The sequence below is a fragment of the Larus michahellis genome, chromosome 2, assembly GCF_964199755.1.
Source record: "Larus michahellis chromosome 2, bLarMic1.1, whole genome shotgun sequence".
Taxonomy (NCBI): Eukaryota; Metazoa; Chordata; class Aves; order Charadriiformes; family Laridae; genus Larus; species Larus michahellis.
Genome location: NC_133897.1, coordinates 140,408,683 through 140,435,524, shown reverse-complemented (window position 1 = coordinate 140,435,524; position 26,842 = coordinate 140,408,683). Strand labels below are relative to the sequence as shown.

The window sequence follows — 26,842 nt, the reverse complement described above, 5'->3', positions numbered from 1 at the left end:
ATGTTACGTACACTAGCACACTCAATACAGTATTTCCATGGCCTGTTCTTTCAAGGCCATTTTCTTCCACTATGCTATAGGTGTCTAAATCTTTTCTCTTGGCATGGGGAGAATTAAGGCACTGTAATTTTATTCACTAAACAAACAAGTTAAAACCTACAAGTTAAAAAGTTAAAGCCTACAAATTAAAAACATAAGAAAACTATGTTGTTATTATACTTCTAGTGTTACCTATGTTGCTATTGTTAAACAAAATATGTTTGTGGTAATAACAAAACTGTGTGCGTGGTATATGAGTTGTGGTCCTGACTTTTTCATTTCCTGGGCCCTGTGAAATTATTACTTCTGCAGGGAATAAACACTTCCACTCTGTAAAGGACTCTATGGTGTAGTAAATAATATAGACCTAGGCCTACTGTAACATATTGCACAAAGGTCAGAGATAAATTTGCTTAAAGAATAATATATCAGCTTAGAGACAAATCCTAGCACTCAGTACAGCTCAGCGCAGGAAACCGAAGGCAAAGCATCTTTCTGCCCAGCTAAGCAGTGTGTCAGTAAGGCGGCAGATTTACCTCCAGCTGTGCAGATCTGCCCCTGTATGGCACAGACTATTCAGATACATAACACAGACAGGGATGAACCAGGAATTGATCAATCCCCACAAGTTTGATCACCCCCTGAGAGCTTTCATACAGAGAATAAAACCAAATAGTGCCCAGTATGAAACCGGTACAGTCTGTAATTATAACTGTGAGGTGAGAATGAACATAATTATGGATTCAAAATAAGGCATTATCTATCTCCTTAACAGAACATGCTAAAAACATAAGTCAAACTAACCTTTCTCACAGGCACAAGAGTGCCTCAAAGTCTGAGGAGTACCAAACCAGAACCCGAAAACGTTGCATGTGGTATGATGGACAAATTAAAATTATTGTGTGGTCTCTTTAAAGAGAATTATCTTAGCAGGGTCTCTGACCTGGAAAATGTACTTTTGTTCCTGCTGGCTGTCATGTTCTTGTTTTTATAAAACATATATTAACAGAGTTAATAAAATTTTACCACATGAAAGAGCGCACACATAGTGAAAGAAACATCACCGAACAGAAAAGAAAGAAGAAAAAGAGGAAAGCACCTCAACTCTGCCCGGGAAAATGATCTCAGGCCAGACAGGAGGTGCTGAGCCAGACCATAATTTCCACCGAGAATGCCGCACGTGGTGAAAGGCAGCTGCATGGCACTGGCGTCACACATTCAGGGCAAAGCATCACCTAAGGCCAGAGATGGAGTCAAGTTTATTAAAAGTGATTTAATCAAGTTTGAATGGGCTTCATTGGCCAAAATGACTTAAAGTGCACCCCCACACAAGGCACATGTACAATACACACCTTCAAATTAGCAGTGTTCAACCTGCAGCCTCTTCTGTCTGTATTAACCAGAGAAAATTTAAAGTAACCATTTCATTGCTAGAAAATAATGCAGAAGATAACGCAAACCAAATGAGAAGCAGGGCAAGGAAAATCAATTTCTCATCAACTGTGGGGCGAATAACTTTAAACAAATTCACATAGTTTCTAAGCAGTACCAAATAACAACATTGTTCCTTTGGGCTACACTGCAATGATAAAGCACCAAATTTATGATAGAGGAGATTTTAAGTTTTGTTGGAAAGGCTGTGAAATAGCAAGAAAATCCCACGCATCATGTAGTTTATCCCTAGAAAGCTGATAGAACTGGCCTTTGGCTTTGTGATAAGTGTATTTTAGTATAAGATAGCTAATGCCCCGAGCAAATACAGCAACAGCAAAGAGTAAGAATTATTTGAAATTCTTTACATAGAAGCTGAAAAACTAATTGTGACATGTTAGCTCAAAACAAGAAAGGATTTCATTACACTGCAGATGGCCTGAGCAAAGGGAATATGTGACATAAAAGGAACTGTGATGAGATTACAAAGTATATCAGAACTGTTTGATTAATCTCCTGTCTGGGGAGTTTTAAGAAATAGACACTACAGAAGACTTAAATTGGAGGAATGATAAGCACATACTTCCAGACTTCTGCTTCTTCTGCTTTTAACAGCTTATCTGCTGAAGGATTTTCACATCCTTAAATTATACTTCCTTCGGCACCGTGATATGGGTTGTGTCTCCAGAAAACTGTGTTTCTCAAAAAGCTACACGCATCCCACTCTGACACTCTCCTTTTTTAGTTACAGCTCCTTCTGTTAGGAACTTCAAAGTAGGTTCAGGTCTTGAGGAGACATGGTGTTTATTCAAAGATCACTTGGAGTGTTTTTAATTTCTTCCCTACCCAAGACGTTGTCACACCACTTTCCCTCTACTCATCTTTGGGAAGCTCTTCTCAAGAATCTGGAAATTTCAGGCGCGCCTCATTCTTGGCCTGCTTCTTCTCTTGCTGTAACATCCACATCACCATGGAATTTGGGACAGAGCTGAAAAACTGACAAGAAAGAAAGAACAATTCTCTGCTGTACTCCCTGTATAGCTCCTGGCATAGCTGTCAGGGTTTCGGTACAGGGGCGGCAGTTGTGACCTGTGTGGGAGAAAGTCTCAAGCTGCTCTGCACCAGTCACTGCTGTTTCCAGGCAGCTGTGACACCAGTGTGCGACACCAGATGAAAAGTGTTGAGTCTAGGATACAGAAGAAACCCTATATCCTGGTCTCCACATAGAGGAAGTCCAAATGCATGGCCCAGCTGCCAGCTAGGTGGCACTCCAAAACAGCCCCAGTTTGCATAATTGGATACTAGCAAGTAATTGAGGATGAAATTTCAAAAGAGTTGATCAAGCATTAGTTTTGGTGCAGAATATGAGAATGAAGGCGTTTGAAAATGAACCATCCTCAGGTTTGAAGAAATGCTGTGAGTGCCGGAACATCAGCTCAGTGTTACTATGACCCTGAGCAAACACGCAGTGGGGAACTTCTTACGGGAAACAGAAGAATCTTCATCAGGAACACCAGTGGTTTGTTTCCACTTGGTAAAACATGCATTTTTTACATCATATTAGCTGATATCCATTACAAAAATGATATTAAATCAATTTTCCCGAGATTAAGAAGCATAAAGTAAGCATAGTCTCTCCTCCCTTACCTGCACATCACAGTCTTTAACTCAGTTATGCCCTGTCATCATTAGGATATTACCATATAATAATGAGCACATTTTTATGCACAGATGGTAAGAGCTTGCTTCTTAGCAAATACACAAGATAAGTTCTAGGCCTTAATTAGCCACAGTAGAACTTGGTGAAAAGCAGCAGTGGGAAGTCATTAGTGTAGTGGTCTATACAGAGAAATATCTGCCTGAAATATCGTGTAGACTGCTGCACGTAGCCAGAAATATCAGTTGACATGAGCAGTTAACTCAGGTGTCCATTTACCATGAACTAAGGGATTTGGATAAGCAGTGTGGCAAATAATGATCCAGTCTTAATGTCTGACTTCTGCTCAGAAGTACATTTAGCACTGTGTCCTTCCAGTGGTTTCCAGTATATTCAGCTTTTTTCTTTTGTTTTAACTAGAACACAGAAGCCAACACCTTCAGGTTTCCAAACCAATGAGTATGCTGATGCCCAACTTCAACAGATTGTCAGAAAAATGCGCGAAAGGGCAACAGTCTATAAGGAAAAGCTGAAAGACCCTCTGCTGTCTTCCCCTGAGGGCAGTCCTACAGCTTGTAAGTGACTCCAGAAATAGCTGTCCATTTGCTGAGTTTAAAAATGAAAATTATTTTGTGGGAATAGAAAATACTGTCATAAAATTTTTGAGTAAGTATGGCGTGTTTACCCACTGAAATGGATGTTTGTGCCCGTTGAAGTCAATATCCATATTAGTCTATAGTAAACCAGGTCCTTAGGTATGAGCTCCCTTTGAACCACATGACTAAAGAATTTGGGGAAAAAATTTTGGGCAATGTCTAGAATCATCCCTGTCAAGTAGTTTTATGTATATTAAAATAGCTCCCAGATATGTTTCTTCATGCAAATGAATCTGAAACATACGAAGAAACACATATATCTTATAAGTACATATTAGTGACTCTGAGATTAGATTTACTGTATGAAAGTAAGTAAAATTTTGGCCATGGCAGCAATCTTCCAGACACACCGATGACTCTGAGCACATGCTTCAAATAGAGCAAACTCATCCGAAATTAATTAAACATTTACTTTTGACAAAATATGAAACATAAAACAAATACAATATTTTCCCTTTTTAGAGGAAAGTTCAACCTTTTTTTTTTTCCTTTTCACAAAGAATTGAGTGTGGTGATTTTATATTCTACATATTTTAGAAGCTCTTTATTGCTTACCTGGTTTTTAATAAGCTGGAAAAAATAGCGCCTGAAGTAATATAAACTATACCAGCTCATAAAGGAATTACTTTAAAAAAATATATATGTATATATTTCTTTGTTCTCTTTGTAGAACTTGCAATCATTTATTTCCCAAATCATTATAAATCCAGTTTGCCAGTTTACTGCTGGGACTGTGTATCTTACTCAGAGATAAAGCCACCAGAATTAATGGGACAAATATGTGGAAAAAAATTATCTGTCCCAAAGACAGAAGAACTGGGGTCAAAGAGGTGCCCCAAGACTTTTGTAAGCCCAGAAACATACAAAACCATAGGCTTCCCATTAGTTTCACCTGCTGTATCTTGTATATCTGTTCTCAGGAGAGGGGAGAGATCAGCCCATGGCACAGACATCTTTTCTTATTTCCATCCTCACTGCATGCATTATTTGAAACAGTCACGTAAAGAGAGATGCCCAGTGGCACTAATGAATGCTAAATTATGAATTACCTTATTTCTTGTCAGTCTTTTATGGCATTACTTGTGGTCACTGTCCAAGGAAATACAGTAATATATATATTGCACTCTGTAACATGAAGTACCATGTTCTTGATAGAAAATGTACATGATCATATCCGTGGTGATTTTATTCTCCAATCTGTTTTCTAATGCATTCAGTATTATAATGAATTGTAGCTTTAGTCACTGCCAAGTGTTTTTAGAAGAGTTTTTAACACGGTGAAGCTCTTGTACATGTTAAACCAGGGTGTAATAATTAAGCCATTATTAAAATGTCACCCTCTGTGCCATTCTGTGGCTAGCACCATCAAAGAAGAAGCCTCCACCCCCACCAAAAGAAGAAAAAAAAGAAGAAAAGAAAGAGGATGCAGAAGCAAAGCCAGAGGAGGATCATTACTGTGACATGCTGTGCTGCAAATTCAAAAAACCTCCACTGAAGAAATACATGGAGTATCTGCGGCTACCAGACAGCATAGACTCATACACAGGTAAATTAAAAGCCATGCAATAGAATGGCGTAAAAGGCATATCGAAGTGACCTGCTATTACATAGTACCTGTGAGCCGCTGCAAGATCCACATTCCAGTTCACAACTCAGAGGGACACATAGATCCTGCCCTAAAGAACATTTATTCCAAACAGGGAAAAGACATGAAAAGTGGCAACAGTTGTAAAGATGGTATGCACAAAGCTGGTATGCAAAACAACGACAATTAAAAAACAAGTCTTCTGATTCTTGAGCTAGAATTTGTCCCATTCATTACGGCCAAATAATTCTTTTGTCAGTTATAACATGCACCAGCAGCATGCAAAATGTTTTGAGTTTCTTCAGATGCATTAAATTCTATACGCTCTCATAAACTCATCTTTTTTCCCTTTTTCAAATTCTTTGTGTGACTCCTAGTTCCAAGCTGTATCGCTTTAGCAGCCTGTGCCATTGAAAAAGGGTGACTGGTAGATTGCTCTGAACAGAAACGTTCCCAGAGACTGCAGTACAATAAATGTGTCTAAAAGAATGAGAAAAGATTCTAAGTTCATGGCTGTAAATTCAATGTTTTTTACTTTCAGATCGCCGTTACGTAGCATGGCTCATGCTTGTGACAGTCGCCTATAATTGGAATTGCTGGTTTATTCCCCTTCGCTTTGTGTTTCCATATCAAACTCCAAGTAATATAATATATTGGTTTACCATAGACTTCATTTGTGATATCTGCTACCTGTGTGACTTACTGATTTTCCAGCCCCGTGTGCAATTTTTAAAAGGTGGAGATATAATAGTAAGTATTGGAAGTGGGATTTCCACGGGTAGTAGTTGTAGTGTACATTATAGAAACTCCCTCTAATCTGACGCACTTTTTCCTGCTATGTCAAAATTACGAAACTTTATTAATCAAAGGATAGCTATGTTCTTCACTGACATTCCATTATCCTAATTTTGAAGAACAAAATATATTCATTGTCTAGATACTTAAAAGAAAAAGCAGTTTTGAAAGTAACAGATGAGAGCAGTCGGAACAGGCATAAAGCTCTTTCTCATCAAGAGTAAACTGGTGCAGCTTCACTGGAATCTATGTACTCATACATGTATGCATGTGTTTGTATGTTCGTGTGGAACTTTCAGCTTTCTATTCACCTTGTGTAAGAATCATAGTTGAAGTGGTATTCTGCTAAGGCTGGACAGGACACGTGTGTTTTGTTACAGATTGTGAGATTGTGTGGGTTTTTTGCCAAAATCAGAGCAAACCCCTGTAATTTCAGGATGCTTTGAAAAGAATTTATTTGAGATATTTTGTTTTGGGAAAACATGTACATTCAATTTTGCTTCTTGCTACTATTTTTGTGCGATTTTTTTATAGAAAAATGGAAAATAAAACTGTAAGCAAGTACCTGAAAAAAGGTAAATCTTGCCCTTAATATATCAAAAGGGCATCTAGAATGTTAATTTTTCTTTAAAATCTTCCCTACTTTTGATTCTTTACCTTCCTATGGAAGAATACCTAATGTGGAAAAAAATTAGTTTAGATTACTTCAGTGGTTCACCAGTACCACTGATTACTGTGTCCAATAGACATAAAATTCAAAATTATATATCCTCAAATGTAATTTGGAACTAGCTTTAGTTCAGTGCTTTTACACAAAATGTTACACATTGTGCATACAAGATATTACTGATACCTTTACAAAGGAATCTCAGATAAAAATATGCAAATATAGTTTGGTTTGATATTAAATGCAGTGCAGTGTAATGTATTTTTCCATGTCAAGACATTCAGTAACTGGCAATCTTGCCTAAATCCCACAAAACTCAAGTTTTATGAACAAGGTTAAAACTCTAGCGTAGAAAGCTTATCGGGTATTTCACTTGAAGCTGTTTGTAAAATGCATAGATTTTAGAGTGTGAAGAGATCATCTACTGCCTGATCTCCTGCATTTAGTTTAATGCTTAAACTGATAACAGTAAAAAGTTGGCACGGAACTATCCTTAATATTTTAAAGTTATTTTTAAAGTGTCCCTGGTATAAATACAGAAAGTATAATAATAGATACATTTCTTTAGATACTTGTGATTACCCTTTCTTATTAAGGTATTAGCATCAGTTCCCATGGAGAGCAATTTAAAAATAAACAGCTAATCATTAGTGATGAATGCAATGTTGATTATTATAATGCTAATAATGGTAGCATGTTAATGCTAGCTTTCAAAGAGCTAATTTTGTACAGCACCATCGGAAACATTCTTTGCATTTTTCTTGGAACCACTGAAGTCAAAGAGAGGTTTTGGCCCTGAAATTGAAGGGGTCTGGGTCAAGCACCAACTGGTGGAGGTGTCTTGAGAGGGAAAATCTGTGGGAAAAATATAAGATAATTTGCTAGAGCAAAAGCCGGACTTGGAAAAAATCAGAGAAACCTCAAACCTGATTTTTTCAAGTAGGTCTAATAAAATCTGGTTTAATGTAAACTGGTCTAATAAAAGTACTACTTCTTCCTACAGATATTTGTCCATTCATACTTTTAGACCATCATTAATATAACTGTCATCATCCCTACTATCAGAAGATTATTATTATCATTATCATTATTATCATTATTATTGTCGAGTACCAGAGGCTCATTCTTGACATTCTGTTCTTGACTATGCCTTTTTCTGCTTTTGTTATCACTGTAGACAGACAGAGTGGAAATGAAGAAATTCTACCACAGCTCTATGAAGTTTCGGGTAAGCAGCCCCTGTGTCACTGATGTGAATATGTAAGTTCTGGCTGTAGGATTTCACGGGATTTTTTTCATTCACTGAAAATCACTGTTGGTTTAAGAACATCAGCAGAAAGCACTGGCTTGATGGCAGGTCAGTGCTCACCAGCTGAAGATCGCCATCTTCATAAATAGTGCTTACTCGTAAAATAGAATATTAATTTTGAATAATAATAAATAAATTAAATAGAATTAATTAAATTCTTTGTTTTGATGAATTTGTACAAGGTCATCCCCGCACACACTGAAAGACAATAGCACAGTTTGCCAGGATCCATTAAACAAAATAATAAATCTTGAATTTAAATTATGACTCCATTCAGTTAACGCTCATGTGTGGTACTGAATAGGTCATCACTCACACAAGCAAACAAAAATTCAAACAAAGATTTTTGATGCTTATTGCACTCTGTAAAAACAAAGATGCATTTGATTTAGGAAAATTTTTCATTTTGTTCCTAAATATTGTTTTTTGCCAACAGAGGATAGGTACTCTATTGAATTCCTGATGCACATCCAGCTTTGTGACACTGAGCCCTCGTCCCTCAAATCTCAGTTATTGCCCCCTTCTCTTCGGTAAATACTTTTGCACCTGCCTCATTTCGGAGTTAAATTTGTCTCAGTGACTGGGGTATTACTACTTATATACTTGAGGTTAAGCTATCCAAAAGTGCAGGAAATATACACTATACAAGGAAGTGAGTAGAACAGAGTCAAACATACAGCAAGAGAACTAAGTGGATATGTATGCTTTTATTTCAAGTTCACACTTGCAGTATGTTTAGTGCTCTTGATTTCTGCAGAAACTAATGACAGTTTAGTGAAACTGGGAGTCAAGTGTTCTCACCAAATGCAAGATAGAGATATAATCTGGGAATTTGACATATGATTAAGTATTAATTAACAGTTACTGATATTAAAGCACTTCTGACTAAATTTTGCTTCCTCTTAGACATATGTCTGAGAGAGGGAGAGAAGCCATAAAAGGCTGTTTGTCCTCAATCAATTTTTTGGTTTGGTATGCTTTTTTCACAGAGTTCAGGTATTAACTGCATCTTACTTGCAAGGAATAAAAAATTGGTGCTGCAGACTAGTTGCTGCCAACACAAGTTATGTCTCCCGGGGCAAAGGCATTTCTGATTACAGTGAGATGAAGCCAACAGTTCCACATCCCTGTTTTGTTCCCAAATAATATCAGCAACGGAGCAAGGTATCACAAGATCTTTAAAAAGGCAAAGCCAAGTTTGCCACAGCTTTCCTTCTCTCCACAGAATTCTTGGAAAGAATCACTGAATCACAGAATGATAGGGGTTGGAAGGGACCTCTGGAGATCATCTAGTCCAACCCCCCTGCCAGAGCAGGGTCACCCAGAGTAGGTTGTACAGGAACACGTCCAGGCGGGTTTTGAATGTCTCCAGAGACGGAGACTCCACCGCCTCTCTGGGCAGCCTGTTCCAGTGCTCTGTCACTTTCCAAGTAAGGAAGTTCCTTCTCATGTTTAGATAGAAATTCCTATGTTGAAGTTTGTGCCCCTTACCTCTTGTCCTGTCATTGGGCACCACTGAAAAGACCCTGGCCCCATCCTCCTGACACCCACCCTTTAAGTATTTATAAGTGTTGATAAGGTCCCCCCAGAATAAAGAATAAAGTAGGCAGATAAGAAGAGTGATGACACAGTGATGTACTGCAGGGAGATGTTGAAAATCTTAGTGGTGTGGGAAGGAGAAGCATCCAAATATAACAAAAGACAATATCTATTAAAAAAAAAAAATAATCCGAACTTGCCATCCTACCATGAATCTGTTGTCTGAACACGACTTCTGCAGGTTGCAAGCAAGGAGTCTAGTTCATCGTGTTCCCACAAATGGCAGCCTGGTTTTAAAAGTCGTAAGACTACTAAGAAGTGCTTGTGGAGTGCTCTCCCCACCTCTACTCATCAGCCACATTTTAGTCTTGTCAGAACTATAATTGAAATAGCAGAATGTATTAGTAATCAAACATCTGAGCTACTGTTAATAAACCCCATGAAACAGATGAAAATCTCAGGCACAGGGGACTTAGAAGCAGGGCAGAGCAAAGCTGCTGGGGTTTTCAAGGCGATAATCTTGCCTGCCAGTACTTTGGAAGTCAGAGGCTTAGCGTGCTGACTGTTCAAACATTATACTCAATCATGATACAATCTAAGTAGCTTTTTGACAGCAAGTAAATGCATTATGATTATTGTGAAGTTTAAATTGACCTCTCTGCTCTTCAACAGCTCGATGTGTTATCAATATTGCCATTTGAAGTTTTATACTTTTTCTTCGGATTTAACCCAGCATTTAGAGCAAATAGGATGCTAAAGGTAAGATCTATGTTAGTGATGGATGGTTAACCACACAAAAATACTTTTATAACCCAATGGAAAGTTGTTTACAATATCTAGGAATATGAAACTTAGAAATTGGAAAATATCTTCAGGATAAGATACAATGTCAGTAAACAAACCAACAAAAAATACAAGATATAATTTAGCCAAATGAAGCCCTTATTATTTTATTTTTATTCTGACATTATTATTTCCTGCTTTCAAAAGGTGTTTTGTGATTAACACTGGTTTGTTTCCTTCATTTAAATTAGATTATTCTTAAATTATCTGTTTAGTTTTCAAAGATGACTAATTAATGCCAATGTATCTTCCTCTTCTGTTGATAATGTCAGTGCTTAAAAACAAAGGAGGGAATTTTAAGGACAACTATACTCAGCATACTTAACAATCATAAACCCACTTTTGTTATCAATTCCAAAGACAGCTGGTGTTGTGCAATGAAGGGACTGAGAAGGGATTAGGCAACAGCTCTCTCCCTGCATTTCATGGTACCTAGCAGGCCATTCTGTGGGTAAATACAAGCAATACATTGACAAAGAATTGGCTTTCATTTAAAGTTGGAGGGGGAACAAGAACTCTGAGAATAAAATGAGGGTGCTCTTCACTTCAGTTTTCAACAAAACTTCAAAATTCCATAAATTGGAACCAAAACAATATGAAAGAATGAACAGTTAAACAGTACCTCGTGTTAGGCAAACAGATATGTACCGAATACAAACAAAGAAAAAAGCTACATGTGAATATGAAGGGCTATAACTAAACTACAAATAATTAACAGGAGGAATTGTTACTACATGGTTATCACCTAGTATGTGGTTGTCAATACATACAATCACTTACTGAGAATTACTGGAATTTCAGAAAGAGTAAAAAAGGTTTTTTTATGTGTGTAACTCTCCCTGATAAAGTTGCCCAAGCAATTACATATCTTTGGGGAAGTAGAAGTCATTCATCTGCAGCAGTCTGACCTAAACAGCAAAGCTATTTCTACAATCAGATTGATGAGACATTCAACACACAAAACAATGTTTAACGCAATTTTCATCTCTGCTTTGCAGTTCACCTTTTAGTTAAATGTTTAAAGAAAGTCAGACTACTGAAAAATCCGTTATTTTCCAGATGTGTATGTGAATTAATATCAGTACTATTAGAAAAAGATGTGTGGTGAGGAATAGTGATTGGATTACTTAATTTGTTTTCCATTCAGCATAACACATTCTTTGAGTTCAATGATCGTTTGGAAGCTATCCTGGACAAAGCATACATATACAGGTATGTGCTTTTTTAACTCTTGTAGCATGCAAAGCTTGGCATAGAATGCATTTCATTTGGTTTCATGAGTTGTTAGTGAAGCACTGGATGGAATATGATACAGCTTTAAAAGTTCAAGATTTTTTTTTTAATATCTGTCTTTTAATCATTAAAATAATAAATGTAAAGCTTCACTCACATACGAAATCTAACTCAGTTCAGCTGGCCTGCTTCAGGCAAAATGTTCACCAAACTGAGGCTCCTGTCAAAATTTAACTGATCAGAAGTACCAGAAGTTTCCTTAGTGAAAGAGCTAAAGAATGTTTCTTTACGTTGCTAATAACAGTGCCAAATCCCCAGTAGTTGTTTATTTGAACTTAATAAGAGTCATGAGCTTGAGCCTGTGTCAACATCTTTCTTCAAATACGTTCTCACCATGAACCTGGCATATACAGAAACTTGATCTTCCTCTGCATTGACTAAACTTGGAATGAGAATCAATCCAGAACAAATCTCAAATAGTGACTATAACTGTTGTCTGCTGCACTGTGTTCTCACTTTCTGCATTTACTGGAAGAATTTTGGATCCAACTTAAGCAGTCCATGGTCCGTCATAGGCCCATCAACAGTCAGTAATGCTGCTAAGACCCAAGAGAATCCAGCTACTGTGCCACCATTTTTGTCATCTACTAACAGTGTCATCATCCCTAGTTTACCATGTGCAATTACTATGCCAACAGATTTTATTTTTCCTGTCGTAATTTTGGGCCATATATTGTTCCTGGGCACTGCTGCAGCAAAAATAGGAATCTGTTCTTTATCATTTTATTCTATTTCATAGATTATTGCACTTAAATGGTAGACTTGGAATTTATACGTTACGAATGAGATAGTTTATGAGATTTAGAAACTCTAAAATTTGAAAAGAAGGTTGGAACATCATCTCTTTCATATTTTCATATACCTGTGAAATAAAACAAAATTTAGAAGTTTGGAAGGTCTGATAAAGTATTTTTCAGATGCGGACCTTCACAAAGCTCATTCTTACATTGCCTCCTCCTTTCACTTATTGAAGAGTCTTTTGTGGTTTGGTTTTGGTTTTGGTTTTGGTTTTCTTTGTTTAAATTCTTGTTGATACAAGAGAAGACTTCTCTGAGTTTCCACAAGATGAAGAAATCGCTTTTTAGTTTCTGAATCACCGCCTCCCTATTGTCTCAAATTTCTAGCATAATTAAAAAGAATTACTTTCATCTGTCTTGCTTATATTTTTTAATGTTTTCTAATGTTGAGAACTTTTAAAATTAATTACTTTCCATAATATGTCCTTTGCTTTGGAGTCATAATGCAATGACCCTTCTGTATATCCTACTGCTGTGAGTACTGGGAGAGGCAGACTACTAATATGGATGGTTTTGAATCAAGTCAGTAGTTTGTATATATCAATAATGTTGTGTATATATGGATTTCAAAGAAATGGGATCAAATTAGAATGCCCATTTTCACCCAAATAGATAATTTTGCAAAGGACAGAGTTTCGCACTGTATAAGAGTATGAAATGGGAAATGGTTCTTTAAAGGACAAGTTGAGAATGGGATGCATGTGTCTTCAAAATAGGTTAACTTTGAAGGATGTGATGTTGATTTGTGTGTCGAAAAACAGAGTAGATGCTCATTTAGAAATGTTAAGACACACACAGCAAGACCTCACTGGTCCTGTAAAAATACACAAAGCGCTGGAAAGACAGAGCCAGTTACTCGGCAAAGCTCTTCTGCCTCGTTAGTTTAGACAGTTTTGTAGCATGGTACTGGTTGAGTGCCACAAATGTGTGTTGCTGTTTGTGTCTTTGCTTCCTGGTCACAGACCTGCTTATGTTTTCCAATATTAAATCACTTGAAGAATGTAAATATCACAAATTGAATCCATTTTTTACCTCATACTCTTAAGAGGTCAGAAACCTGAAATGTGTGAAATAGAGCATACTTCATAACTCAAATGCAATTTTAAATCCCACCGAAGATGTGCAGAAAAACAATGGTAGAGCACATGGACTTCAATATTGCTTAGCATATATAGGGCTAACAGTATTGACAGTTTATTATCTATAGGCTTTCCCATCAGTGCATTGTTAAAGTTTGTGGTAGGAAAAAAAAATGCCTGCAGACTGTGCTACCAAAATGTTATATTTTGTATGTGCAAAAACACCTATTAAGTATGTCATGCCATGCCCTGATACACTGCTTTAAAACATACTTCAGAAAACACCGATTCGCAGTTTTAGAGGTGCTCATTGGTAAAAACATTTATATGGCAAAGATCTTTTAATTGGCTTCCAGAATGCATTAGGGTAAGGAAAGAAAAAGGACAAATGGAGAAGAGAGGTTGTTATACAGGAGAAGAGTACCAATGGGAGCTAAAAAGTATGAAAAAGATGAGCTGTTTGTATAAACTACTACATTTTATTTCAATGTGACAATGTTGTTTTGATCTGAGATCCTGGTATGGTCACCAATTGAGTGACAAGGCACCAATTAACTGGATAATGTCAAACTAAACTTCTACACAGCAAGTGTATGTGCCTGGGTGGATTATCTTCTCAAACTCATTAGTTTGAGCTTGTAGGAATAAAGCTAGCAAAAGCTACTATATCTTATCTACCCATTGTGGTAGATTCAACATGTACCTGGAGAAATATTATATATATTGTAGCAAAGGCTTTCAGCACTCACTCACTAACTTTACTCAGACCTCAGGAGGCCACTTGCATGGATTCAAAGTTGTGCATGAGACCCAGCATGGTCAATATTGCAACATTATTAGATCACATTGGCTATCTCAATAGCTTGCAACCCTAAACAGAGCTTTCCTGGAAGCACACCGACATTTAAACAGAAGAGTGACAATCGTTTGTCAATATCCTAAAGAAGAAGAGTACACATAGGTAGATCGCTCAATGGCGTGGAAAGGCAAAAGAGGGCATGCAACGGCACCTGAAGAACCAGCAAGGGAATGCATAATACATAAGCACCACAGAGGTATTATATCCCATTGACTCAGTTTATAGACCTAGCTTAGTTAGAACTCATCAAATTTTCATAAAACCACACACTCAGTTACTGTGCGCTACAAACTGCATTGAATTCTATCTATGGCAGATAAACTCATTAGCTACCAGTCTTCCTGTGTTTAGGTAAGTCCTGTAATTGTCCTGCTTATTTATCCCTTGCCTGTATAAATATTTGAATGGAGAGCTAAATCCAGGAGATCTTTCTTTTGATCCCCATGCACTGAACAGAGGATATACAATGAGATCATTCTTGTATTAAACAGAAAGCTGCTTAGTGCGTAAGTAGTTCGTCATTGGTGTTCTTCAAAGAACCGGCCATAAGCATAAGAATGGGGATTAGGAATGATATACCTCCTACTGTATCCACTAAATCATACTATTTAGCAGATCTACTGGAGGCTTCCAAGCACGAATCTTGTAAAGCAGTTCATTTCTGACCTCCGACATTTCTTGGCTTTGGTTCACAAGTTTAGAGCCTATCTTGAGCAGAGTTTGGCAAACACATTAACCCTCTAGCCTCATGAATATAGCTTCACATTTACGCAAATATTCATAGAAGTGAATTATAAAATCATCAGGTAACCATAATTTAAAAATTACCCTGTGTCAAATATTGTAGGAAAGATATTTATTTGACTGTGGATAAACATGAGAGACAGGTAACTGCTAGCTATTTTTTCACAGAGTCAATACATGTGGGGAACTACTTATTGGATGCTTAATACAAACATTGTTGATCCAAAAAAGCAATGGGTTCCATATTAAAAGGAAGGAAAAATGTAAGTTGTTTTACAGGAATCTGTTTACTTTTATAGGGTCATTCGAACAACTGGATACTTGCTGTTTATCTTGCACATTAATGCATGCATCTATTACTGGGCTTCAGACTACGAAGGACTTGGCAGCACTAGATGGGTGTACAATGGCAAAGGAAACATGTAAGTCCTTTTCTCTTGCAAGAGCTTTTTGTTGATTTTGCTCCTTCCTGCATCCCCCTCCTTTTCCCATGCTTGCAGGGTATGCCCTTATTTACAAGTGCTTGGATAGCAAACTTTTAGCACCGTGACTGCTGATTAGCTGCTTTCATCACTAACACTTATTTGGAGGGCAGGTGCAGTGAATAATCAGTTTACCACTTTCAGCTTTTACAGGTTTATGAGTCAGTGCTAAGCACTAACTTAATTAAACATTTAGTAAGCAATAAGGGTCATAAATTAAACTTACTGATTGAATATGCACACGGGAGCTGTTAAAAGGGTTGCAGAACAATCCCTCAAAGGAATAAGAGGCACAGATTTTTTTTTCTGCCACACAACATCGTGTTATTAAAATGCAACGTTTTAGTCCGTCTAAACACCGTGCTGATTGATCTGAAAAAAAATTCCACCCACTTCCTCTGATCTTTTGAGAAGGTCGTGCTTAAACATGTGGCAGAGTGTCGCCAGTGGGAAGGACTGGATACTGGCTTGGTTTTCCACAAACTCCTTGTGACAGCACTAGGCTGGGTGCCAAGTAAGGGACATTCATTAAGATGATGGAGAGGAAGCAAGAGAAAATAGCTAAGTCATAATATATTTTGTGTGTAGTAATATAAAAACGTATCTAGCAGGTTCCGATGTATGAATGGTCATTCCTTTCAAAGGCTATAATATAGTTAAAGCCACAGGAGCTCAATTTATTCATTAATTTCATTCTTTGCAAAACCACATATAATACACTACTGCTGTCATAAATCAACCTTTAAATAACTTTTCATGTTTCTCTTGGAAATGTGCTCCTCTTCCTTGTAATTTTGTCAGACTTCATGAGTTTGGTGTGAAGTCACTGTCTTGAAGGGTAAGAAAATAGCCTTTGAGAGTAAAACATACGCTTTGCGTAAAGCAGCACTGATTTTTTTATAATAAGCATTCTCTTAAAAAGAAAATGACATGGATGAAGTTTCCACACACCACTAAAATACGCAGCTTAAGTCCTGCAGTCAGACGTGCAAGCAGGCTCACGGAGCTCAGCGGGACCCCTTATGTAAGTGAAGTTATACACAGGTATTCATTCACAGGACCAAGGCTTGCAGAAATCTGACAAGAAAAATGCAGAACGAATTTCCGTTATAGCTATTTTTCTTAATGCCATTCTTGGGAATACTTGCCTCATAATTAAAAAATAAGGTAACTAAGACTGATCGACCTGAAAACTGTGAAAGTGGAGCGCTTACTTGAAGACTGATCTTCAAGTTTTTAATGCCTTTTCAGAACAGCCTAGAGAACAGGCAAGAAAGTCTTCCTGTTTTTCATGGACAAGAATATTTTACATTTCACCAGGGAAACAATTGATAGAAATTATTTGCTAGCTTGATCACAGACAATGCAGTTTTGCCTGGAGGCAATGGTCAGGTTTTTTAATATTTTGTGATACCTTTTCCATGAGAAGACAAAAACACTTCTCAAATGATGTCACACTGAAATCACATGGTATTTAGGGCAGAATTTTTTTAAAACAATAATAATAAACTGATAAATCAAGGTCTGCATTAAACTGAGGTGCTGAACGAAAATGCGTATTGAAATATATCCATGTAAGCCTCATTAAGCCATCAATCTACCTTATGTTGACATTGGTTGGTGAATGACTGACTTTATTCTTTTGCCCATATCTAACTCATACTGGATTATACAGTCCCATGCACAGGGAACCCCAAAGAGTATCCCGTGTTGAGCTGCATTTCATAAAGTGTAGCTTGATATCCCACTAACAGCAAATGCCTTCTGTATGGCATAGTCATTGCTTTAGAGAATCAGGCATGACATACTGTCTGACTGTCAAATATTTGGGGATTTTTGAGGCATTGTGTGAGCATTAGTTATTATTGGAGATACAATGTGAATTTAAACATACGATACTTCTAGGTGTATTCATTTCTCTGGAAAGCAGAAATTAAGAACAACCCAGGACAAATCTGTCAGAAAATGTAACCAGAACTGCAGTGTATATGTTACGGAATAGCAGCGCAGATGTAATTTCCTTTCACATACCAGTCAGAGTTGCCAATATTTGGAGCAAATATGTCATTGTTCTCATGTAGAATAGGAACACATTGAGAAAGAAGATAAGACAAACATAGTTTCTTAGCTAATTAAAAAAAAAAATGCCAGTAAGCAGTTTCACAAAAAAAATCAAAATCCTAGTGGTCTTGGATTGCACTGACCCAAAGCAAATGATCTGATACTGATTTAGTTGCATGAATGTTTTATGTAGAATCCCTGCTGTGTCCACAAAGTTTCTAGTTATGGCCAAAACCAGTTCCTAAAAATGTTAACACTTCTAGGATCTCTTTTTTTCTTTCCTTTCCAGGCTAAAAAGAATACACAGTCAACAGTTCCCCTTATCAATTTGATTATATATATGTTTCTGAGCAGGCATACTAACTGGCGACCTTCAATTTATAACTAACAGCTGTACACAGCATTCAAACCACACACAAAGTTATCAAAGTAGCTCTTTTTGCAAATTTCTGCTAGCTGTATTCTTTTCCAGCTTGTGTCCAGGCTCTAAAGTGTTAGTGCCGGTCTAAAAGATTTGAGATCTTTTGCATGGCAGCCTTCAATTGAAGCTGGTGACTTGAAAAGTGCAAAAGACAGTCAGCTTTACCCTACTGAAATGCAGCCAAATTAGCCACACAAGTTGTTTCCAGCTTTAAAACTGCACTCATGAGCTTGATATAATTATAGGCAGATAGACATCAGTCTCTCCTAATGCATAAGGATAGCTAAGTGAAAAATTTGAACTATATGTGTTTATTTACAATCTAATTTAACTATCCCAGTAAGAGATAGGTTTCCCTAATTCCTCAGGAAAATGGACAAATCCTCTAGAATGGACAAATGGACAAAATGGACAAATCCTATTCAAGGCAGGAACATAATGTCATTTTTCTGAATTGTCTCATGGAAGTATCTGTCTCTTTCATCATTGCCCATAAAGGGAACTAAAACTAAGAAGTTAAAATTCTCATGCAACCCCTGCCTAGGTCAGCATTAACTTTAGTCAAACCAAATCATTACACTTTGCTCATGGTATATTTCTCCTGCTGTTTGCCAGTCATCCACAAGTAGTCTGCAAAATTATCCTGCAAACTTATTAATCAAGACATATATTTGCATCCTGCATATGTTTCTCTGTAGCTTGCAGCCTTCCTGCTCTGGGCGCAGACTTAGTGGATATCTGGAAGTCCCAGAAAATGGTCACTGTGCACGTCTAGAATCATAGAATCATAGAATGTGTTGGGTTGGAAGGGACCTTTAAAGGTCATCTAGTCCAACCCCCCTGCAATAAGCAGGGACATCTTTAACTAGATCAGGTTGCTCAGAGCCTCATCAAGCCTGGCCTTGAATGTCTCCAGGGATGGGGCCTCCACCACCTCTCTGGGCAACCTGTTCCAGTGTCTCACCACCCTCATTCCTAATGTCTAATCTAAACCTGCCCTGCTCTAGTTCAAAACCTGCCCTTGCAAACAGCCCCTCCCCAGCTTTCTTGTGGGCCCCCTTCAGGTACTGGAAGGCTGCTGTAAAGTCTCCCTGGAGCCTTCTCTTCTCCAGGCTGAACAAACCCAGCTCTCTCACCCTGTCTTCGCAGGAGAGGTGCTCCAGCCCTCTGATCAGAAGAACTCTACTTCTTTGCTACGCATTGCCCAATGTGCAGTAAGACTGGCATCTTAGAAGCTGTCTGGCGGGTATCAGCCATACATTGCACTTGCAATAGGTCTGATGTGTCGCACTCGCAGCGCTTGCTGTACAGAGGCAGTTTTGTGCCTGCAGACAATCTGTGAACGCACAGCCCAACCCATAGGTCAGACCTAATGCTTTCAGACCCGCTACTTGCTTTTTAGATGAAAGCTTTGTAGTTTACACCATTCTGTCAGAGATCATCATACCCACATCATACCCACTCAAGAAAAAAAGAGATGCCAAGAAGGAGGTCATCAGAAGAGGAGTTTATAAAGGCCAGCTCTTTACTCTGCTTAAACCCATCCTGGCTGGAATCTGAGAGGAGTCAAATGTCATAGCCCTGAAATAATGCTTCCCTGAGCTGAAACGAATGTGTGAACATCACCTTAAAAATCCCATAGCCACATGCACAAAGATTTGATTTACCTGTATTAACAAAACCATGTAAGAAGCTTAGTGTATTCTGAAATGGATTTTTATGAAGAAGATATTTCTATTGGCATAATATTACAAAGTATCTTATTTGCAGTGTTTCTGAATGTTTTCATACCTAGGACTTATTTTAGGGAAAAACCTAGTAGTTTAATTGCCTGAAGGATAAACACAGTCTCCATGTTGTGCAGAGGGAAAATCCCTTTCTTGTCGCATGTTGTTTGCTTCAACAGTAATTTTATAGCAGGCTAGCAAGCTTACCGTATGGTGAGCAAAGACGGTTTCCAGACACTAGCTAGTAGGAAGCAGAGCTGCTAATACTGTTGAAATACGGGTCTGTTTTTTCTTAAAAAATGTTCTTAACAAATTAAACAAATTTTACAACCTCATTTCTCCCCTTCTTAGGGAAAAAAAGCTGCTTTATGTTTCAACTGCGTAACTTTTATTTCAGATTAAAATAAAAACAACACAATGAGTAAATGGAGAAAACACAAAACCTGTGCTTAAGAGATAGTGAATATCATGTGACTTTGCCAGTAGAAAGTTTCTTTTGAAGTAAAATTACAGAAGGATACACTGTATTAACTACACCTTCAGAAAAGGGTGGGCAGGTCTGAAAACAACCTCTCACATTTTGGATATACAACACAGCAAAGAACAATGCGAACCCTAAACTCCTTTGAGGAGCTGCTTTCATTCTTTGTAGACATTCCCAGAATGAAAATTATGTTGTCTGTCATGGTGGACTTAGTAAGCCTGGCATCCAAGGCCATTGGGGTGAGGGAGCTGGTTAATTACTTTCATTTCCTATAGTAACCAGCACTGAAGTAATGTTAATTTCTTTACTTTTATATTCATAAATTTTACATGTTTCAAGCACTACAGAATTCTCAGTGATGGCAAATGAATACGATATTAATATGCTTCATATGATAATTTCCCTCAGACAAGCTAGAGACATCATTTTATGCTTAAATCCGCAGTTCTTCCAAAACAGATCTGAGGCTTTTTCTTACTATTTACTTATACTACAGAAGTCTAAGAGAAAGCTGCCACTTATACATACTCTGCTGGAAGCTTGCATAGGTGATGTTTTTTTTTGAACCTGAGTGAAAATATTATAGTGGTGTAATCCAGCTGTTCATTTTGCACCCCTAACAAGGAAAAAATATATGATGGCAGATATGCAATGAGTTTTTTGACTTGAGGACTCTGAATGAAAACAGCCAGTTCTGTCTGTTAAATTCTAAAACTAGAAAACTATGGTAAAAGTGATCATCGTTACTGCATTTCAGTAATCTGCAATCAAGAAGAAAACTGACTTTGTAATGAAAAGCAAAAACCAATTGCTTGGTAAAGCCTGCCATTTTAGTGAAAGGCTTGGAAATACTTTCAAGTGATTAAAAAAAAAAACCCAAACCCCTCATTGGAACTGGTTGTTATTATGAGTTTATTTTGTCATATTTGTACAAAACTGACCCTCCAATTGTATTGTTACGTGGACCATTTATTAGTAGGAGTGAAGTTCATGTCTTAATAAGAGAAGAGTTTAAAAATGGAGGCAATCAAATTAAAATGTACACCTTAAGTCTGCAAGCAGCTCAGGTGGCCTCACATTCAGGGTAGGCATGAGAAGATGCATGCTATTTCAAAACAAACATCTCCAAAGGTATTTCTTCTGGTTTGGGTTTTTTGGGGGGTTTTTTGTTGTTGTTGTTGGATTTTTTATTTCAAACTCAATAAAATTCAACAAATAGAAGGAATTATCATTGCTTCAGAAGCAATATTCATAGATGAAATAATAGCAAATCTCATTGTACAAGTAAGGAAAATGAACTTCCACTCCTAATCATTAGGGAAGCTGAAGTCTGATTGTACAGAGACTTAAGAAGTCAAATTCTAATTATTTGGGGCCTTTAAAAATAGTCCTAAACCAATCACTTCTTAGCTCAGAAAAGAAGGAAATTATAGCACATTCACGACAATGGTTTGAACTAATTAATCCCTGCTGAATCCCTGCACCGTACGGGGGATGCTGCATTACTAGTGGTGTCATGTTCTACCACAAAATTTAAAACAGAATCTTATTAATGTCAAGGCACTTTGCGTATAAAAAAAAAGAATTAGCATGACTATCCTCAAAAAATCAAAAAAATTCATTTTGTCCAGGTCCACCGTTGTTTTCACAAACTTGTGTTATCATACTAATAGAAACACACCACTTGAATGCAATGGGCTTTGTCATGCGCAAGGCTGTACAAAGAGGGCTGTACAGACAGAACTAAAGGTTTTTGGCCGAAGAGCTCACAATTCAGGTATGAGAAGTGAGAGACAGCAGATGGATACAGGGAAGAAGTTGATATAAGCCACATGTTGAAGCAGAGTGTCGATGACTGACCATTGCTCACTGCTATATTTAGCTTCTAGATCAAGAGAGTTCTGAGAAAAATCTTGAAGAGTGTTAACAAGGTGATTTTGTAGCCATTGACGGACAAGTCTTCCCAGGCATGAGGGAAATCAGCAAAGAAGGCAAGAAAGTGTTTGTTAAGGTGATAGAAGGGGTAGTAGAGGCCAGCCACTAGGAGAAGTTAATGCAGGAGTCAACCTTTCAATGCTGAATAAATGAAGAGGTTTGGAGATGCTGGATTAACTCACAGCTTGTGGAAACTTGTAACTCCTGTTTGACATAACCCAGGAGGCAGAGCCAATGAAGGGTACTCAGAAGCAGAGGGAGGGGAAGACCGGCGTGGTTAAAGGGGTAGGAAAATGAATGGCCACGAGAAGGACAACACTGGATTTATTGTGCCCCCCCTAAGGCTTCACATTGGTGTCATGAAGACACCTTAAGATGTGTGTGCGTCTAGTATGCTACAGATAAACTCTGTGAAATCTCTAACACTTTTACACTGCTTTTAACATCATAGCATCTTCACTGGTAGCATTCTAACACTGTAATGTCCACCTTGGCTATTTGTTACTGAAGTCTTCTGTAATGCTGCATAGAGTTACTGGAGAACACTAAGTAACCGCTGCGTTGCCCATATATTCTTATTTTGGTACCAGTGAGAACATTCAGCCCAATATGATTTACATAACTGTATAATTTGTAAAATCATAATCCTTTATAAAAAATGCTGAGGTCTTTTGGACTGAAAAGCACCACTGAAAGGGGCGCCCAGCTCTGGTATGTATACACTTAACTTCAACCACATAAGTACCTACAGGCGGTAACAAAAAATGTTATCTGTATCCACAGGTATCTGAGGTGTTACTACTGGGCGGTTCGTACTTTAATCACCATCGGTGGCCTTCCAGAACCACAAACTCTGTTTGAGATAGTTTTTCAACTGCTGAATTTTTTCCTGGGTGTCTTTGTCTTCTCCAGCTTAATTGGTCAGGTACATCAAAAAAATCAATAACTAGATACGTTCAAATTACTGTAATGTAGTGATAATATATTCAATTTAACGGAGTTTAGTTCTGGGAAAAAGTTTAGCTTCCATCTGAATGTCCCTCTATTTAATTGTCATCCATACTTATTTTTCTGACAAATACATGTGTTTAATCAGTTCCCAGTTTTGTAGCCCTTTTGCACACATGCTGATTTAAAGCCAAGACTCTGCAGGACATGGATGATTCTCAAAACTATGTATAATTTCTTTTTTCTTCCTCACACCCAAGGAGACAGCTTCTGACATTCACATTATACTGTTAAATCTGACATAAAAATTGCAATTGTAGGTATGATATTAATATGTAAAAATTAATTAATAATTCATGCTCAATACTCCTGCGAATAAAATGCTGTAAATGGAAATCCCATTATATTTTTCAAACTAGAATTCTGCTCGCTTCCATAAATTAAAATATATTTGTTAACCTGAAAATTAACTTTTTCCTATTTCTCTTTGTTCTCCTTTGGTGGAGGAGGGGGGAAGAAAGCTCATAGCACAGAAAAAAAATGAATATAACTGAAATATTTCTGGCTTGTAACTATTAAACTTGGGCTTTAGATCCATAGGGTGAAATATCTTGCCCCCAGAAAAACAAATGCCATGGTTTCCTGTAGAAATCATTCCAGACCTTTTGATTTGTACATGCTTGTTATTGAAAGGATTATTATGAAAAAATAAAGCTGAAAAATTAAATTTAATTTTTATTTCGGATACAGGATTTCAAAAGTTCAATCAAACAGTGAAAAATTATATATGTCTCTTGCTGTTTAGAAGTGCAGGAAGAGATAACCATCATGAAACAGACTCTTGACTATAGGATTTAAAATTCACCCAAGAATTACCAAAAATAAAACAAAGTGTTTCTTATAAAATATTTCTTCTGGAAAACTACTGAATTCTAGTACATTGAACTAAACTTCAGAGTTTGCGTATGTATAATTTTTTTTTTCCTAAATTGATATAACTGTCAATGAAAGCACCATTCCCCAAGAAGATTCTGCAGATTAGTTTTTGTAACCGGTATAGTCATTTGCAGACTCAAACCTTAAATCTTAACACACAAACAGCTTCATCGCAGTTTGTTATAATTCCTGTTTATAAAGAGCCCTTACAAGTACTGAGTTATTCCTAGTTTGGCACACTTGCCTAAAAATTGTTATTCCTACTGCAATCAATTGCATCTCTGTAATAAAATGCAGAATTCAGCCCACCAGCACGCTAATCCTTGGCCACTGCAATATGAAGCTGTTCTACTACAAACACGTCTAGATAGTCATGCTTTTGAAGAAGGAATATCTATGAACATTAACTCATACACTTTTTAAAATCTAAATTACATTTGTATTGGAACGTTAAATGATGTTCCTGCACTAAAATCTTCAAGGTGACCTTTCAGGTCAAAGTGCATTTTTAGGATTAATCTAGATTCTCTTAACTATTTGAACAGTGGAAAGATCTTAATTCTAGTGGTGCCAGCTGACGTTATTAGAAAAATTTAGCCCAATTTGCTTTACTTCTGACTTGCATTGCACATCAAATGCGGAGTAGCTCTATTATGGATTTTTAAGAAAAGCATTATCTATATTTTTCATCCATGTCCAGAAATATGAGACAGAAGAATAAGCTAAAACCCACAAATGATTCCTTTAAAATCATAAACATAGGCTTGCCAACACAACTAGATTAAATCTGTAATGCTTCTAAAAAAGCGGATGAAGCCCCTATTCAAAACACGCAGCTGAATATATAATCAGTGATTTTGCAAACGAGTGTTTTATTCTTTTCATATGTTGTTGACAAGATATTCAAATCAAGGCTATTTTTGCTGAAATGTGGAGTAACAACCACTGATGTTTGCAGATGAGAGATGTAATTGGAGCAGCTACAGCAGGACAGAACTACTACCGTTCCTGTATGGACAACACTGTTTCCTATATGAACACTTACTCTATTCCAAGAATTGTCCAAAATCGTGTTCGAACCTGGTATGAATACACGTGGGACTCTCAGGGAATGCTGGGTAAGGTTTTCCAATTCCAGTTACGTAGCAGCTCCAAGGGAGAGTGGTTGCAGAGATACAGATATAGGGTGAAATTCACATTTCTCCTTTTCTGAATTGCATGCAAGAAGTGAGAGGAGGGTATTCACTTTACTTTAGAAAAGAAAAAAACTCTTTACTTTAGAGAAGAAAAAGCAATATGACGCTTACTACTTTATACATTCTATTAATTTATATGATGTTCTGGTTGTAACTTTAGACACGATATGTAACTTAAAAGACAAAAGCATATTAGCAGCTTCCTTATTTGAAATCATAAATGCTGGAATAGCTGGATTAAGTTATTTTTCTGTACAATGCTCATTTTTAAGGACACTCTTTCATTCTTCCTTTATATTTTCTAACTGAGTTTGCTTTTTCTTTTTTTGTTTCTTTTACAGATGAATCAGAATTACTGGAGCAGATGCCAACCAAAATGCAATTAGCCATTGCAATTGATGTGAACTTTGCCATTGTCAATAAAGTTGACTTATTCAAAGCAAGTAGTTTTACAGGAGAATGCAGAAATGTGTTGTATTCCTGAGACAGAAACCTTGTATTGCGCATCTTGCAACATTTAAGAACGTGTTTGTTAATATGCAAGACAAAATAGGCCTAAGAAGTATCTCAGTCAATGGAGACAAGTCAGGACAAAGCCTTTGAATTTTTTGTGTCAAAGCAGAGATTTAAAAAAAAAGGCAAATGAGATTAAGAACCAGACTTTTTGTATTGCTATATTAAAGCTGATGTTATCATCAGACTGTAAGTGATTTCAGAGTATAACTGACCTCAAGAATCAGACATACAAGACTGTATTTTTTAATACAGTCCACCTTGCCTTGCTGTATACCACCTAGCGCTGCCTGAGAGATCACTAACGCTGTGTGTTCCAGCAACACAACTTTGATGTAGTGAATGCTACTTTTTAGTAATGCTTTGCACAAAGGAGCTTTCTCTTTGTCATCACGATAGTTTTCCAGAAAAACAACTTAAATGTGGTAGTTAAGGTTCGATTTTTGACAACAAAAGGCAGGAGACACTAACCTTAACACTAATTTGTTTGTTAGGATAATTGCAAAAAAATCACATAGTATCTCTGTATAAACATTACATTCTGCATGGTTTCTGACATATTCGCTGAAGACATGGAATTCATAGATTCATACCAACATTTGACATGATCTGGTTTTTTTTCCCTGGAACAGTATTAAAAAAAAAAAAAAAATCACATAAGAGACCCATAAATCTGTGAACATAGCCCTAACTGAGCTTCCATAGCAAATTTAGAAGTACAGAAGCTTAGTTCATAAAAAGTGAAGAGATGTTCAACCCAAAAGGAACTTTTTAAGTATCTGAAATGACAATTCTTTCAGTCTTTTCTCTGCTCTAAAAGCTGATCCTTATGATATTTTGAGTCTG

The 26,842-nt window shown here is 37.1% G+C and overlaps 1 protein-coding gene across 1 annotated transcript in view; it reads left to right on the top strand.

Annotated features, from left to right (window-relative positions):
- CNGB3 (cyclic nucleotide gated channel subunit beta 3) overlaps positions 1–26,842 on the top strand; it is a 65,940-nt gene that overhangs the window by 26,882 nt on the left and 12,216 nt on the right. Inside the window, exons 4-13 of the mRNA XM_074577384.1 lie at positions 3,548–3,702; positions 5,144–5,329; positions 5,910–6,118; positions 8,008–8,058; positions 10,351–10,437; positions 11,669–11,733; positions 15,593–15,715; positions 23,187–23,328; positions 25,246–25,405; positions 25,825–25,922. Of these exons, the coding sequence (XP_074433485.1) occupies positions 3,548–3,702; positions 5,144–5,329; positions 5,910–6,118; positions 8,008–8,058; positions 10,351–10,437; positions 11,669–11,733; positions 15,593–15,715; positions 23,187–23,328; positions 25,246–25,405; positions 25,825–25,922 (1,276 nt within the window). The remainder of the gene's footprint in view (positions 1–3,547; positions 3,703–5,143; positions 5,330–5,909; positions 6,119–8,007; positions 8,059–10,350; positions 10,438–11,668; positions 11,734–15,592; positions 15,716–23,186; positions 23,329–25,245; positions 25,406–25,824; positions 25,923–26,842) is intronic.